The sequence below is a fragment of the Macrobrachium nipponense genome, chromosome 1 (assembly GCF_015104395.2).
Source record: "Macrobrachium nipponense isolate FS-2020 chromosome 1, ASM1510439v2, whole genome shotgun sequence".
NCBI lineage: Eukaryota > Metazoa > Arthropoda > Malacostraca > Decapoda > Palaemonidae > Macrobrachium > Macrobrachium nipponense.
The window spans coordinates 108,656,346-108,671,345 of NC_087200.1; the positions used below are offsets into that span (position 1 = coordinate 108,656,346).

Consider the following 15,000-nt stretch of genomic DNA (forward strand, 5'->3'; position numbering starts at 1 on the left):
GCTGGGGGAGAATTCATCTGCCACAGTAAGTGTATTTATCTTTACAAACTTTAATCAAAGGAAAAAAATCGGTAATAAAAAATTAACCATATTTTACCCACTACAGTCTATTCTATTTCCTACCTACCAACTATTTACTATTTACAGATATAAGCTTACAATGGATCAATGGTATTTTAACTGTAGTTTCCATACTAAACTAGTTCCTCGTTGGACGAGTGATTTTCGCGCTTGGCTACCAATCCGGCGGTCCGAAGTTCGATTCTCGGCTCGGCCAGCGCGGAATCAGAGGAATTCACTTCTGGTGATAGAAATTCATTTCTCGATAAAATGTGGTCCCGTTGCTTGGTGACTAATTGGTTCCTAGGCACGTAAAAATATCTAATCCTTCGGGCCAGCCCTAGGAGAGCTGTTACTCAGCTCAGTGGTCTGGTAAAACTATGATATACTTAACTTTTTCCACACTAAATTTTGAGCAATTCTTTTTTTGTTCGTGCTATGCTATAACAAGGTTCAATTAAATGCCTCTAATGTAATTTCTTGTGGAATATTGGGAATTATATTATATAATAATTACAATCTGCAATTTTCCTTGCACCAAATAAATGAATGTGCACATTGCTTATATTTCTACCTTCTTTTATTAAGTGAACGACTAATCCAAACCAGTAAGTAACGGTCTTGAGGAATAAAGGCGCTTTAGGGCACCCACAACTCTGGGATGACACCGGAGTGAGGAAAGAAGTGCATGGAAATATCTAGCGTAAGTTTGACGTGAACATGTTTCATAAACTTCTCCAAGTTCACGATCACCTGTAATTTGTTGTTAAATGTTTATCCTATTATGAGTACCGTGATGGACAAATTCTGCAGTTTGTTAAAACTCTACAGTGAAACGAAAACACAAAACTGTATGATCAAATCCGTTTCATCAGTGAGAGAGATTCTCTAAAGTCTCGAGAACTTAGACGGAGGAAAGGAATTCTAAGGCGAAAATGTCGTCCAGGGACAGCTTGATCAAAGCGAGAGAGACTTCCTTCCCTACCTTACAGCAGATTCTAGTTTTGCAGATGATTCAGTTAAACAATGTCACAAATGCGGTAAGGATTGCTGATGCATCATAAGTCGATAATACCTTCATTACAGCGACAAAGGAAATGTAAGCATCAATTAGAAAATGATGCTTCAGGCATCGTCTCATAAGTCTTATTTAAGGATGAAGAAGCTCATTAGCCTTGGAATAACCGACCAATCTAAACTGCTCCACAAACCCGCTAAAGAAACCGTATATTTGACCTAAGGTATAGCACTCGACGAAACAAAACTTCAGATTTTTACTGCTTATTATAATTGCGAGAAAGTTTACACGGGTCTACTCACCAGTTGGTGTCATGTTAATGTGATCTTTATTAACAAAGAAAAGAATCATGAAAAAAAAATTCAGTTTTAAAATAATTTTGATTTCTGAAAGAATGTCCCTGAAACAAAGAACAGAGGCAACCACAATATTCTACGAATATTGTATTCTTATTTGATAAACTTGAAAAACTTAAAAATTACAGTCCCCCCTGTGACTTCTGATGGATATTCAACCAAAAGCAAAACCGAAACTATTATTTGATAAGTACAGTGATATCGTCAGAAACCACAGATTAGTTTTTCCGGCCTTACTTGTATGTGGACAGAAGGAATGAGTAATCATAACAACAACAACAACAACAACAAAATACGAAATAAAAAAATCAACATCACAACACAGAAGGTGAAGTCCCTCATAACTGACAATGTTTAGAAGCGACATATTTTGTAAACACTTTCAGTGTTGTCTAAATATGTCCTCAACAAATGTTGGTGATATTTTAACTTAATACTAACTGTGATATTAACGTGAAGTGGTGGTAAGTTTCAGCCCTTAGAGCCTGATTTTTTTGTTTTTTTAAAGAACAAACCAAGCGGCCCAAAGAGGTAAATGGTACCGTAACTTAGACAATAGCACACAACCTCAAAAACCCCACACCATATTCAGACATTTTTGAGTAAGTGTACTTAGAATCAGAACTGAAGGCCGGAGTTTTGTGACTTCCCATCAGGGACAGGTTAAAATGTTGATATTTTGGTATGTTCATTCTGGTCCCCCCTTCTGCAGCACTCTGAGTTTGGTGTGAGCTGGAAGGCAGATTTAAAAGGGAATCGTTAGATCTAAGAAATTGAACCGCTTCCTTTTAGTTGAATTTGAAATGTAGGAATAACCACAGAATGATTCATTTTGGTTGCTGTTTTTGATACTGTATTTACAGTGACACAGGTTTTATCCTTTATGATAGTTGCGAGACCTCTTCACAATGAATGCCATAACCATCAAAAAAAGATTCTAGAGATGTAATTAATTAAACAAAGAACAAGAAAGTGTGGAAACATTCAAACAAGTCAATTATCTCCTCTATGGTGAACAGGAAGAAACAAGCTTGGGTGCCGAAAGCTGTCTCTAAAGAAAAAGAAAAAAAAAAAAGATGCGCTGATGGATTTATCTTTGTTTAATAATGAGTAACCCCTTTGCAAGTATTTATATAAAGGAGTGAGCTGATTAGTACAATTATTTCAATTTAAGAACCCCTTTTGTTTAAATCTTATTCCAATGCGTTCCATGTATGCAACAGCTCTTTTGCCGTTTCACAAATCTGTTTACATATTAGACGCAAGTGGATATACATTCTATACTTAGCAGAAATGCATAAATAAAAAGATTTTCTATTTTTAGGTGTGATATCTTGTGTGTACCACATGGTAACATCCATTCCAACGTCAATGATGCGGATGACACTCGTCTAAAAAAAAAAAAAAAAAGGACACGCTTAGTTAGCAGAAGTCAAAGCAATTCAAATTTTAACGAAGGCTTGGGCTCTGCAAAATACGGCTCAATTCTCATAACTGGAAGCATGGTTACAGTGGGAGATTCCAGAATTGCACTTGTGGATAATCAAAGTAGTCAAGGTAAGTCTCCAAGTTTGGCTAGTTCCTTGAGCATTCAGGTGTTTTTGCTCTCTATTGCGTTCTTGAGCTACCACGAACTGGTGTCAATACTGTGATTTACGTTCCATCTAGAATCGAGGAACGTTTGATATTTATTCAGGTTTTTCCTATTAAATCGGGAGGCAACGCCAAGGAAGAATATTTGCTAATAACTCTTTCGATTCTAATTTAGCTCTTTTACAACAATAGCACCTTTTTATAAAAGAAGGTCCCAATTCCTGTTATCATTTACAATTTGGGGAAAGTCTTCAACAAACAAGAACGAATGTTTGGTCTTTTACAGAGCCACGAGAATGTTGGGGAACTCGACATACCCTTGGGGTAATGGGATTCCTAGGGGTATCCTGTGTCTACGCCATGAGAGTCAACCTCTCAGTAGCCATTGTTGCCATGGTAAGGTCACTGCCCAAGAATGTCACCAATAGCAGCCACGCTGAGGAAGTCTGTATACAGACAGAGGATCAACACAACCCTGATCAGGAAGGGAACGAGGCAGGATATAGTTTCTAAAAGAATGTTATTCAAATCTAAAACTCTCTGGATATGTAATGTTATAAAAATGGTTTATTGAGATCAAAATGTATTATATGAAATACGCAAACAAATTGCTGTGTCAATACGAACTATCTTTAGAACTCATTTTTCTGTTATCTTCCAGAATGGTGAATTTGACTGGGATGAGGCAACACAAGGCTTAATCCTGAGTGTCTTTTTCTCCGGTTATCTCTTTACAAATCTGTTTGGTGGAAGGATAGCCGAATACTATGGAGGAAAACTGGTGTTTGGATGGGGTATCTTCTTAACTGCTCTCTTGACGCTCCTTACTCCTCTCTGTGCCCGATTTTCTCTTGGACTTTTCATAGCTATCAGGGTTCTCGAGGGAATTACAGAGGCAAGGACTATATATTTTGTTTTCTCTCATTATATTTTGAAATTTCTTCAGCAAAAGACGGAAAAATTCATAAAGACCTTGAAGAAATGTAATCATTATATGCCATTTGATAATTAGGCTATCAAACCTGCTCTTCTTTTCATATATTTCACTCAAATTCGTTCTTTTTCTCGGTTAATATCCTCACTAAACATATCTTCTCAGGGTGTCATATTCCCCGCAATGAACTGCATGCTTGCTTCGTGGATTCCACCGCTAGAGAGAGCACGATTCAACACATTGGTTTTTTCTGGTAAGTAATGGTAACGACCCTGAGTTAAAGTTGTGCAAGTTTATCACTTGATTTTAATACAGTTGAGTAAAAGTATTAAGGATACGTGACCACTATTTGGGGACAAACTTTCAATGACATTTTTTAATATCCTGTGCTAATACTCTGCAAACTTAGTTGGGGGTGACCTTCCCAAAACCTTGGGCTAACTCCGTAAAGTGGCACAATCCAAGAAGGCCGCCAAGTTCTCTAAGACCATTCATTTATCAGCATATGTTGACAATCAGCAGTGATGTGTACTTCCACTTAATAGTATTTGCACTTAGAACAAGTAAGACATTTATTTTTATAGCATTTGTTGAAAATTATAATCAATCATAACTGATAAAAGGAGAATAAAATCCAATATTGCCACCATTTATATCAGGGGTTTTCAACGCGTACCCCAGGGGGTATGTCAAGGGTCGGTCAGGGGGTATGCGCTCCCCAGGGCACTCAAATGAATGTTAGATGCCGACCTTCAATGTGCTTTAGCAAAAACTGCTCCTCGGCCAACTAGGATTGGTAGTGAAAACAGTTTCACCCATTTCATTGACTACCTTTGCAGCTGATGTAATAATAACGTATTTTGTTTTTGCAGCTCAGTACCATGAAGTATGTAAAAGAAAATATATATACAAAAAAAAAAGACTGCTAACATAACATACTGACATAACATTAGACTTCAGCACATCTGGTAATGTTTCTGTGCCTATGTCCATGGCATGTGAATCTCTAAAGGGATGTAGTCTTTCTGTAAGAGCTGACACGGTGTTACGGAAAGGTAGGCATTTTCCAGCATGGGGAACAGTCAAGTAATGATTGATGAAAGTTCTTAAAAAAAAATCAAAAAAAAAAAATACCTGCTAGTTTGCTCGAGTAATCTAAAGTTGGAGTGAGTCTTGATCTGGAGGGATCCGAAGTGTTGACTTAGTATGTCTCATCATTTTCCACTTTGAAACACGAGCTTCCCCTAGAGTTTTGCTGACTTTGTTATTATACACAAATTGAATGGTGAACTCTTTTCATGCTGCTTAGAGTGTTCTGTAAGACTGGAAGGCTTGACCCAAGTATTTGTAGAAACTCTGTCTTGTCTTCATTTCACTCTTTTGTCATATATAGCCCTCTTTCCATAACCAAGACATACTGCAACTGCATCTGATCCTGTGAAGATGTGCAAAGCAATAATGACAGGAACAATATCCGCAGGACAAACTTGGGAGCAGTCATATGTTGCTTGTTGCCTTTTTATGTGGAGCTGTTGAACCTTCCAGTCTCAATCAGGAATAGATGTAAAAGATAATGATGTCAGCTTCTCTATTGAGACATTCAAGGGCTGGAACTCTAAGGTCATCAGTATCAGCACCTAAGTTTGACCATTTGTTTTGTATGAAATATAACAAGAGAACATTTGGTTTCTGCTGAACATGCTGTTGAAATTCTTTCATCAAGAAACTGTCGAAACCTGATCTTGCTTTGAGGATTTTGAAAGAAACGGTTGAATTCTTGAGGTGAAGGCAATTTAATGACCCTCTTCATGTAGACATTGCCAACCATTCCAGTGCCTGCCCGTCTGTCATGCTCACAGTCTTTTATGTTCACAATGAGATCATATAGGTCATTGACAAATATCACTTAGAAGCACTAGCGTGATGTGCACATATCATAAAAAATATCCTTTTAGCGTAATATCCCAAAGTATAAAAGCTTCAATCAGACTTCATTGATATTAAGTTCCATAAAGTTAAATTTTTCAATTAATTTGGATTTTTGACATTTTCTTAGTGAACCATTATGTTAAAAATAGAAAGACATTCATCAGTGATGCGATACTACATGACTTCTGTAAGGTCAAACTTTTCTTCACTATTCTCTGCTAAAGCTATAACTTCAGCCATAGCTTTGTTTTCCATTGCACCCGTGCTTGAATTGGATGAAATGCTGTCCTGGTTGGCTGACTGCATGAAAAACTCTATCTTGGAATTTCTGTGAAATGTTGCACTGAAAGGCAGAAAACATCTTTTGATTGCAAATTCCTGGACAATCTTTTTTCCAATAGTGTGCTGTTTCAAAGTCCCTCTCCGTAACACCGTGTCAGCTCTTCCAGAAAGACTACATCCCCTTAGAGATTCACATGCCAGGGACATAGGCACAGAAACATTACCAGATTCTGATTCATGTGGTTCAGACGCAGATGAACGTGACGAATTTGACTTGACTCTTTTGAATGCTGAAGTCCTATGTTATGTCAGCATGTTATGTTAGCAGTCTTTTTTGTATATATATTTCTCTTACATACTTCATCTGCTCACGCATAAATTACATATTTGCCTTTAGAGAATTAAGTATATGCTAGTAGAAATATTAATGCAATTCATTAATGATTTAATATCTTAATGATTGATTATAATTTTCAACAAATGCTATAAAAATAAATGTCTTACTTGTTCTGAGTGCAAATACCATTAAGTGGAAGTACACACCACTGCTGATTTTCAACATGTGCTGATAAATGTATGGTCTAAGAGAACTTAATGGCCGTCTTGGATTGTGCCACTTTACAGAGATATCCCAAGGTTTTGGGAAGGACACCCCTGCTAATTTTGCAGGGGTATTAGTACAGGATATAAAAACAATATAATTGAAAGTTTGTCCCTAAATAGTGGTCACGGATCTTTAATATTTCTACTCAACAAATACTACATATCTTGATCTATTATTACAATATCATTCCATTATTACCAAAATAGATATAAATGCCAGAAGGTAAAGATATAAATACTTATAAATATACAGCACAGAGGTATCAACAACAAAAAATCCCGCCCTTCCTTTCCAAGGAGGCCAGTTTGGAACAGTGATAACAATGCCACTGAGTGGATGGCTTTGTGACACAGAGTTCCTTGGAGGCTGGCCTTCTGTCTTCTATGTCTTTGGTGGAACTGGAATTATTTGGGGAGTTGGGTGGTACTTCCTAGCCTACAGTCAACCAGAGCTGCACCCAAGAATATCTCAGGAGGAAAGGGCATACATTGCTAACCACTGCGCTTCATCATCAGGAAAGGTAAGTGGATTCAAAGGTTCAGCTTTTGGGCTCCTGTCTTCATACACAAAAATGCGGTGGTCTTGTGATGATGTCCATGAACGTCTAAAGTCCAGAGGTACCTGCTTTATCTTCTGGTTTGTCAAATATTGTCTGGAACATCTCATTATGGATTTACAGTTTTTCATGCTCTAGTCTTTAATGAAAAAATAATTTTTGCTTTGAATATTACCTTTAGCCCAGCTGGCTTTAACTGACAGTTACCACTTGCAAGTTATTATCATGGCAATCACATAATCATTCATGGTATTCTTGTATTTTCTGAGTGTTTGACAATAATTGCGTATATAAGTTTGTAACTGCTTCAAATTGTTACAAAATACAGATAGCAGCATGTAATTTTACACAATTTCTATTCAATCTTACAGGCCATTCCCATCCCTTGGAAAGCAATCTTCACTTCATTACCATTTTGGTCAGTACTGATTACTCATGTTGGGTACAACTGGGGGTTCTACACACTTTTAACAGAGCTACCGACATACCTACATAATATTCAACATGTTGACATGACTAGCGTAAGTTGACTGTATCTCTTGAACTGTTTGTATACCTGAGTAGCTCTACTGAATATCAAATCTCGTTATGGAACATTTGAATGTATACAGTAAACTTAAACTTTCACTAATTAAATAAATCTACCCATTCATTGTGAACTAACAGCCTTATAAGATTAAGAAAAGTCTTTGCATTTTAAATGAGCATGTCTTCTTATTCTCAGCATTTTTTGCTATTTATTCTTTTTTTTACGGCTCTTAACGGTTTTGCCACATATGTTTCAAAAGTATATCCCCAAGTAAAACGCCGGGTCCTTTGAATTCCAATACATAAGAGCATGAGTTACCTGCTCAAAAAAGCAGCTTTCGTTTCATCTGTATGACTCGGCAATTGTAAGCAGCAGAAGGTCTTGCCTTAATTAAATGTCCGTAAATTCTCTCCGATTTTATACTGCGATTTTCTATCGTTCTTTCTTGCGTATAATCTGTACATCGCTTTTTTCATACTACCGGAAATAAATTTTACTGTGATTCTATTTCTATCATATATCTATTTAGGGTTTTTCCCCTTACCATCCATCAGGTACGATATTGCTTTCAATTACTGTTGACGAAATGACTTTATTAAACCCATCTTCAACCCTAACCAAAATAGATGCAAGAAGTTTGCTTTTTTAAAATTAGGTTCTTTCTAACTCAAGTAAATACACAAACACACACACACACAAAATGCAATGAAATTAGTTGTATTACAATCTAAACTCATCTTACGGATTAGTAGTTTTCATCTTGTCAGATGGCTTTTCGCAAATTTCTGTCTCACATATCCACATCACTATCCGTTGAAACATATTTGAAATACTTTCCCTTTCGGTCTGGTAATGATTTCAAACAGCAATTTACACATCATTTTAATCTTTTCTTTGAAACGAACGGGACAATATCTATATCAAACTCTGATGATGCAACGTTCACATATAGCGGAGTGTTCATGAATAATTCACTTCAATCAGAATGGAATTTTGTCAGCTCTGCCATACCTCATAATGTGGATTGTCAGCCTTGTGTACAGTAACATCATGAGTCACCTGCAGTCAACAGGAAAACTCTCCATCATTTTCGTCAGAAGACTGTCTGTGGCAATAGGTAAGTATTTTTTTTTAACCTTTTCTTTTTCACCTTCATCTTGAAGAGTTTTAAAATGAAAACACTGCTTACAAATACATCGACAGGGATACACCATGAGTAACCAGATGGCAAAAATTCGAATACATAACCAGGATTCTGATTGCAGGTACCTACGGGCCTATGATTGGCTTAATAGCCATGTGCTTTGTGGACTGTAATCAAGTATTAGCAATAGTAGTTTTGTGTGTGGCTGTTGGAGTGAGTGGCGCCATCTACAGCGGGTACTCCTGTTCCCATCAAGACCTGGCTCCTAATTTGGCAGGAACTCTCTTGGGCTTCACCAACTCAGCCGCAACCATTCCGGGGATTTTCGCCCCTTCTGTCACCGGTCTCATCATACGAGGAAATGTGAGACATCAGAATTCTTGTCATTATATATATAATACACACACACACACACATATATATATATATATACATATATATATATATATATATATATATATATATATATATATGAACTAACCATCAATTTTCATACACTGCGTATCCTGTGATGCTATATACTTCACCTATATTACAACTGTATTACGCGGCCACTGGTAATACTCATAGTATTCATATATAATACAGCATTTTGAATATTTATGAATATGATATGATATATATATATATATATATATATATATATATATATATACATATATATATATATATATATATAATATATATATATATATATATATATATATATATATATATATATATATATATATATATATATATATATATATATATATATATATATATATATATATATATATATATATATATATATATATGTATATATATAATCTAAATGCCACAGGAAGGAATGAAGAAGGGTTGTAAATTCTGTATCAGCTATATTGCAAAGCCATTTCAGGGGACTGATACAAAGTGATAGAATGTTATAACAATATGCCTATGTACTAAGGGAAACTACAAACGAAAGCAGAGATAGCTGGAAACCAACTATTCACGCCTGACAGGTGCGCCAGGTCCACCTCCGCTCAGGTGTGAAAATTTTGTAAACATCCACCTGTATGTTCTATGTACTGTTTGTTCCACTAGTACAATTATTTTAAATTTCTAATGCTATGTGTAAGTCCAATGAAAATGACTTGACAATAAAGCCAAAACCGGTCAGGATTTACTACCTTTTTCCTATGTTTTTCACGGTTGTTTGATATATATAAATCACGCATCAAAGTACGTTATATATTATATATAGATATATATATATATATATATTTATATATATATATATATATATATATATATATTGTATGTCTATACCTCTCATATATATAAAAGTGAATGTTTGTATGTTCATAAAGTTGTGCGCTATAGAAATCCGAACCACTTGACCGATCTAGACAAAATTTAGTACGTGGCCGTCATTTGACCCAACCTAGATAATAGGGTAGGGGTCAAACCCCGACCCCCGTGACAGACATCAATAATTTAAACTTTTGTTTTTTCTTCTCAGCAGTTTCATTAGGTTTTCCTTCAGGCGCTTTATGGGTTAATGGTCATTTTTCACCTGACCACTCCAGGTTTTTTCCAGGCGTTGTCTGACGCATATTGCAGCACCATATAAAATATACTTGTTACACTAAAATACTTCAGTTAATGATACACGATTGAAATTTGGTACATATCTTATCCATAGGCCACTTTTTGAAAATAACTGGGTGTCCATTCCAAATTCTAAAATGACTGCCGTTTTTTTCGAGATGGCCGCTAGTCAAGGTTTTAACATAGGACTCGTGTGCCTTTGGTCATGTTTTTATGCATCTTTTTTTATTTTACACATTTCAGGCAGAGTCACCAAGCAAAAGTAAAATGTATTTCTGTTAAAGATTTCATATAGCATAGATAAAGAAAGTTGGCATCCAATATGGCAGCCAAAAACCTTAAATAATCGCATCTCAGGAATCAGTAGGCATGGAAAAATGTCTTCCAGTTCAATATACTAGTGTCCAAGTCTATATATTATTCAGGTGGTGACATTATCTTTAGTTTTTTAAAAGAGTGAATGTCAGTACACAACCAGGGGACGCTGGTGACTTCACTGCTTTGCTTTAGTGTAGTTTAGTGTCCCAAAAGCTGTCTAATAGCCCCATATCAATTAGCTGGTAGAAAGTATATAAGTATATAGTTAATAGATCTAGTTAGCCCTCTTACGCCGACTGGACGTATTTTACATCGACTTACAAAAGTTTTTTTTTAAATTCGTGGAAAAATACTTATAGGCCTACCAGCCTAAAACTTTTGAATCACGCGCCTTGGGGGATGCTGGGAGTTCACGGATCAAGGTGTTGTTTTGTTTACAATCGTTACGCAGGCGCGCAAGCGCGAATTTCTTTCTTGCCGCACTAAAAAGTATCTGTGACACATCTCGGAAATTATTTCGTCACTTTGACATAATTTTTGTACCATTGTAAATTAGCCGTTACATGAAGTATTATATATGAAAATGTGCACATTTTTATGTAGAATACAACAATAAAAAACTCATGGTTGTAGCTTTTATCAGTTTTGAGATATTTTCATACAAATAACGATAATTGCCAAAATTTCAACCTTCGGTCAACTTTGACTCTACCGAAATGGTCGAAAAACGCAATTGTAAGCTAAAAATCTTATATTTTAGTAATATTCAATCGTTTACCTTAATTTTGCAACTAATTGGAAGTCTCTAGCACAATATTTCGATTTATGGTGAATTTATGAAAAAACTTTTTCCTTACGTCCGCGCGGTAACTCTTCCGAAAAAAATCCTACATGCGATTGTGGTAATGTTTGCACCATTTTAAAATTAGCCGTTATATAAAGTTTTATATATGGAAATGTGCGCAATTTCATGCAAAATACAACTAAAAACAACCCATGATTGTAGCTTTTATCAGTTTTGAGATATTTTCATATAAATAACGATAATTGCCAAAATTTCAACCTTCGGTCAACTTTGACTCTACGAAATGGTCGAAAAACGCAATTGTAAACTAAAACGCTTATATTCTAGTAATATTCAAGCATTTACCTTATTTTTTCAACAAATTGGAAGTCTCAAAAACAATATTTCAATTTATGGTGAATTTATGAAAAAAATAACATTTTCTTTACGTCCGCGCGGTAACTCTTCCGAAAAAATCATACGTGCGATTGTGGTAATGTTTGCACCATTTTAAATTAGCCGTTACATAAAGATTTATGTATGAAAATGTGCGCAATTTCATGTAGAATACAAAAAAAAATAATTGAAGTTGTAGCTTTCTCATTTTTGAAATATTTGCATATAAATCACGATAAATAGAAAAAAAAAACCACGTTCGGTCAATTTTGACTCTACGGAAATGGTCGAAAAACGCAATTGTAAGCTAAAACTCTTACAGTCTAGTAATATTCAGTCATTTATCTTCATCTTGAAACAAATTCGAAGTCTCTAGCAAAATATTTAGATTTATGGTGAATTTTAAAAAAAATCTTTCCTTCCCTCCGCGAGCGGATTCTCCGCCACAAATCTCCGAAATGCGTACGTACCATTCTCGGAATATTTGCTCCGTTTCATATTAGGCATTTCATAGAGTTTTATATATGAAAATGTGCGCAATTTCATGTAGAATAAAAACGAAAAAATATTTGAAGGTTGTAGCTTTTCTTATTTCCGAAATAATTGCATATAAAATATATATATATATATATATATATATATATATATATATATATATATATATATATATATATATATATATATATATATATATATATAAAAATTCGACATTCGGTCAACTTTAACTCGTCAGATATGGTCGAAAACTGCAATTGTAAGCTAATACTCTTACAGTATAGTAATATTCAATCATTTGTCTTCATTTTGAAAGAAATTTGAAGTCTCTTGGACAATATTTAGATTTATGGTGAATTTTTGAGAAAAAAATATTTGTTTACGTCCGCGCGTTACGAATTCATGCATTATTTTGTGATAATATTTTCTCTGTGTTGCTTTTATCGTTTTACAATGTGTTATATACCAAAATGATTGCAATTTAGTGTACATTACAACGAAAAAAAGGTAACTTGTTACCTTTAACCGTTTTGCGCACAGCGCGATTTGAATACAATTATATATGAAATTTCAGTTTTGCGCTATCATATATCGCATTATTTATATATGATAATGATAATTTTTTTCATTTCTGATGGTTGCATACTAAACTTCAGCCAATGAAAAAAACGAGCCAAAAATGAACTCTTAATCTTGAAAACTAAGCGCGCTGTGATTTTTTGAAAAAAATAATTTTTCCGCTTCTGCGCTCACATTGAAACACCTCCGGCACACAGGAGACAATTTTTTTTTTACCGCTTCGGCGTAAGAGGGTTAGACAGCTGCACTTGAACTAACAGGTGCCAGCATGGGAGAGCCAAGCCAAGGGTAAGTGGGGAGCTCTACATGGCTTATTCATGTATAGATCATGGCACTGGATGAATAATCGGGCTAGGTGTAGGGTGACTGAAGCTAGCTGTATCCCATACATCAATGTGCACATCAGATTAAGGTGGTAAACGGATAGCCACTTGGCCTTAGTCAATAGCTTATAATGGCAAGTGTAAATTCAATCACAGGCAAAAGGAAGCCCGACTGGAGCAAATGTTCTTTGCCAGGAAGATGCAGAAAAATGACAGACTAACTTCACTTTTGGCCTCTGTACATCATACTCCTGAACATGATGGGTACATAATGATTTCTACCAATGTGCCATTGTTCCAAGAGATTGGCAAAATGCCGCTTAACTTTGACCCAGCGAAGGCAGTGGCATAAACACAACACTGCAAAATACCACAAGAGCTGTAGGGCCATGTTTAATGATGCAAAATTTGATCGTGCAAGAAAACGAAGGTCTATGAAGGTAGTGAACCACAGGAAATGCATGCTAAATAGTATTGAATGAGTCATGACAATGAAGCCTACATTATTTATGAAAATGTGACATTTTTACAAGAAATGACCACGAATCAACAGGAGACTATGCGCGTACACTCACACACATAATGACTAAATTATTGGCAACGGTGATGCAATTGCACGAGACCTGAAATACCATCTTGGGTCTTACTGGCCTTACAGTAGGGAGGGCTCCCATCTTAGAAATCTTGCGAAAGAACAATGTCACAGTGAAGAACCAGATTAATTATACATGAAGCCATCTCTCCAACCAGAGCAGCTCTGCTTCAACACCAAACATTCAGCATATCAGGCAGGTTGTGTATGGGGCCAGACAATTCTGCGCCAGCCAAGCATGGAGTCCAGCTGACTGGGGTTGGGGAAAGATTGGTAAAGACTGGAAAGTCTTTTGGATTGAAAGTCTTTTGGATTGCCAACTCCCCCAGTTGCATAGAGTTGTGATCAGCTTACAAAATGTGGTTGCAAGGCTAGGTTGCTGCGGCAGGGTGTTGCTGCAAATGTGAGGTGTAACTTAAATGTTGCAAATGACGCTTCAGATACATCTGAATGAGAATTCTGTCCCACTCAAGGGTGACACCATGCATCTTTAAGATCTTACGTTCATTTCAGACTTAGACAAAGACACTGAGACAGTGCTCAAACATAGATAAGATACTCCATTAGAGTCTTTAAGAGTCTTGTGCTTGTATATTTTTGTTTAGCATTATGGGTCCTTTTCAAGATGCAATATTCATAATAGAGATTCTCTGGCATCATAAATGTAGTCATAGCTAAACATTTCATGTCTCTATCTTTCTTAGTTACAGAGTTATGAAGTAAAAGTTTCGTGGCAGCCATTTTGTACACCATCTTTATCATAATGGTAAATATAGCGGTAGGAAATCGGAACAACTAATGACCATCTTGAAAAGTGGAGGCTATATTGAAATTTTGTGTGGACACCCAGATTTTTCAAAAGAGGGGGTTAAAATGAGCACTTGTACCAAATTTCATGATTGCACTAAACTGAATTCTTTTTCTACTTCTCTG

General features: G+C 35.7%; 1 protein-coding gene across 1 annotated transcript in view; it reads left to right on the top strand.

The window, feature by feature from the left end:
- LOC135219543 (putative inorganic phosphate cotransporter) overlaps positions 1-15,000 on the top strand; it is an 18,566-nt gene that overhangs the window by 82 nt on the left and 3,484 nt on the right. The window contains exons 1-9 of the mRNA XM_064256396.1: positions 1-25; positions 2,759-2,991; positions 3,314-3,522; positions 3,689-3,922; positions 4,127-4,214; positions 7,073-7,296; positions 7,704-7,853; positions 8,846-8,978; positions 9,127-9,368. The exon at positions 1-25 is cut by the window's left edge and continues 82 nt beyond it. Of these exons, the coding sequence (XP_064112466.1) occupies positions 2,937-2,991; positions 3,314-3,522; positions 3,689-3,922; positions 4,127-4,214; positions 7,073-7,296; positions 7,704-7,853; positions 8,846-8,978; positions 9,127-9,368 (1,335 nt within the window). The 5' untranslated portion in view covers positions 1-25; positions 2,759-2,936. The remainder of the gene's footprint in view (positions 26-2,758; positions 2,992-3,313; positions 3,523-3,688; positions 3,923-4,126; positions 4,215-7,072; positions 7,297-7,703; positions 7,854-8,845; positions 8,979-9,126; positions 9,369-15,000) is intronic.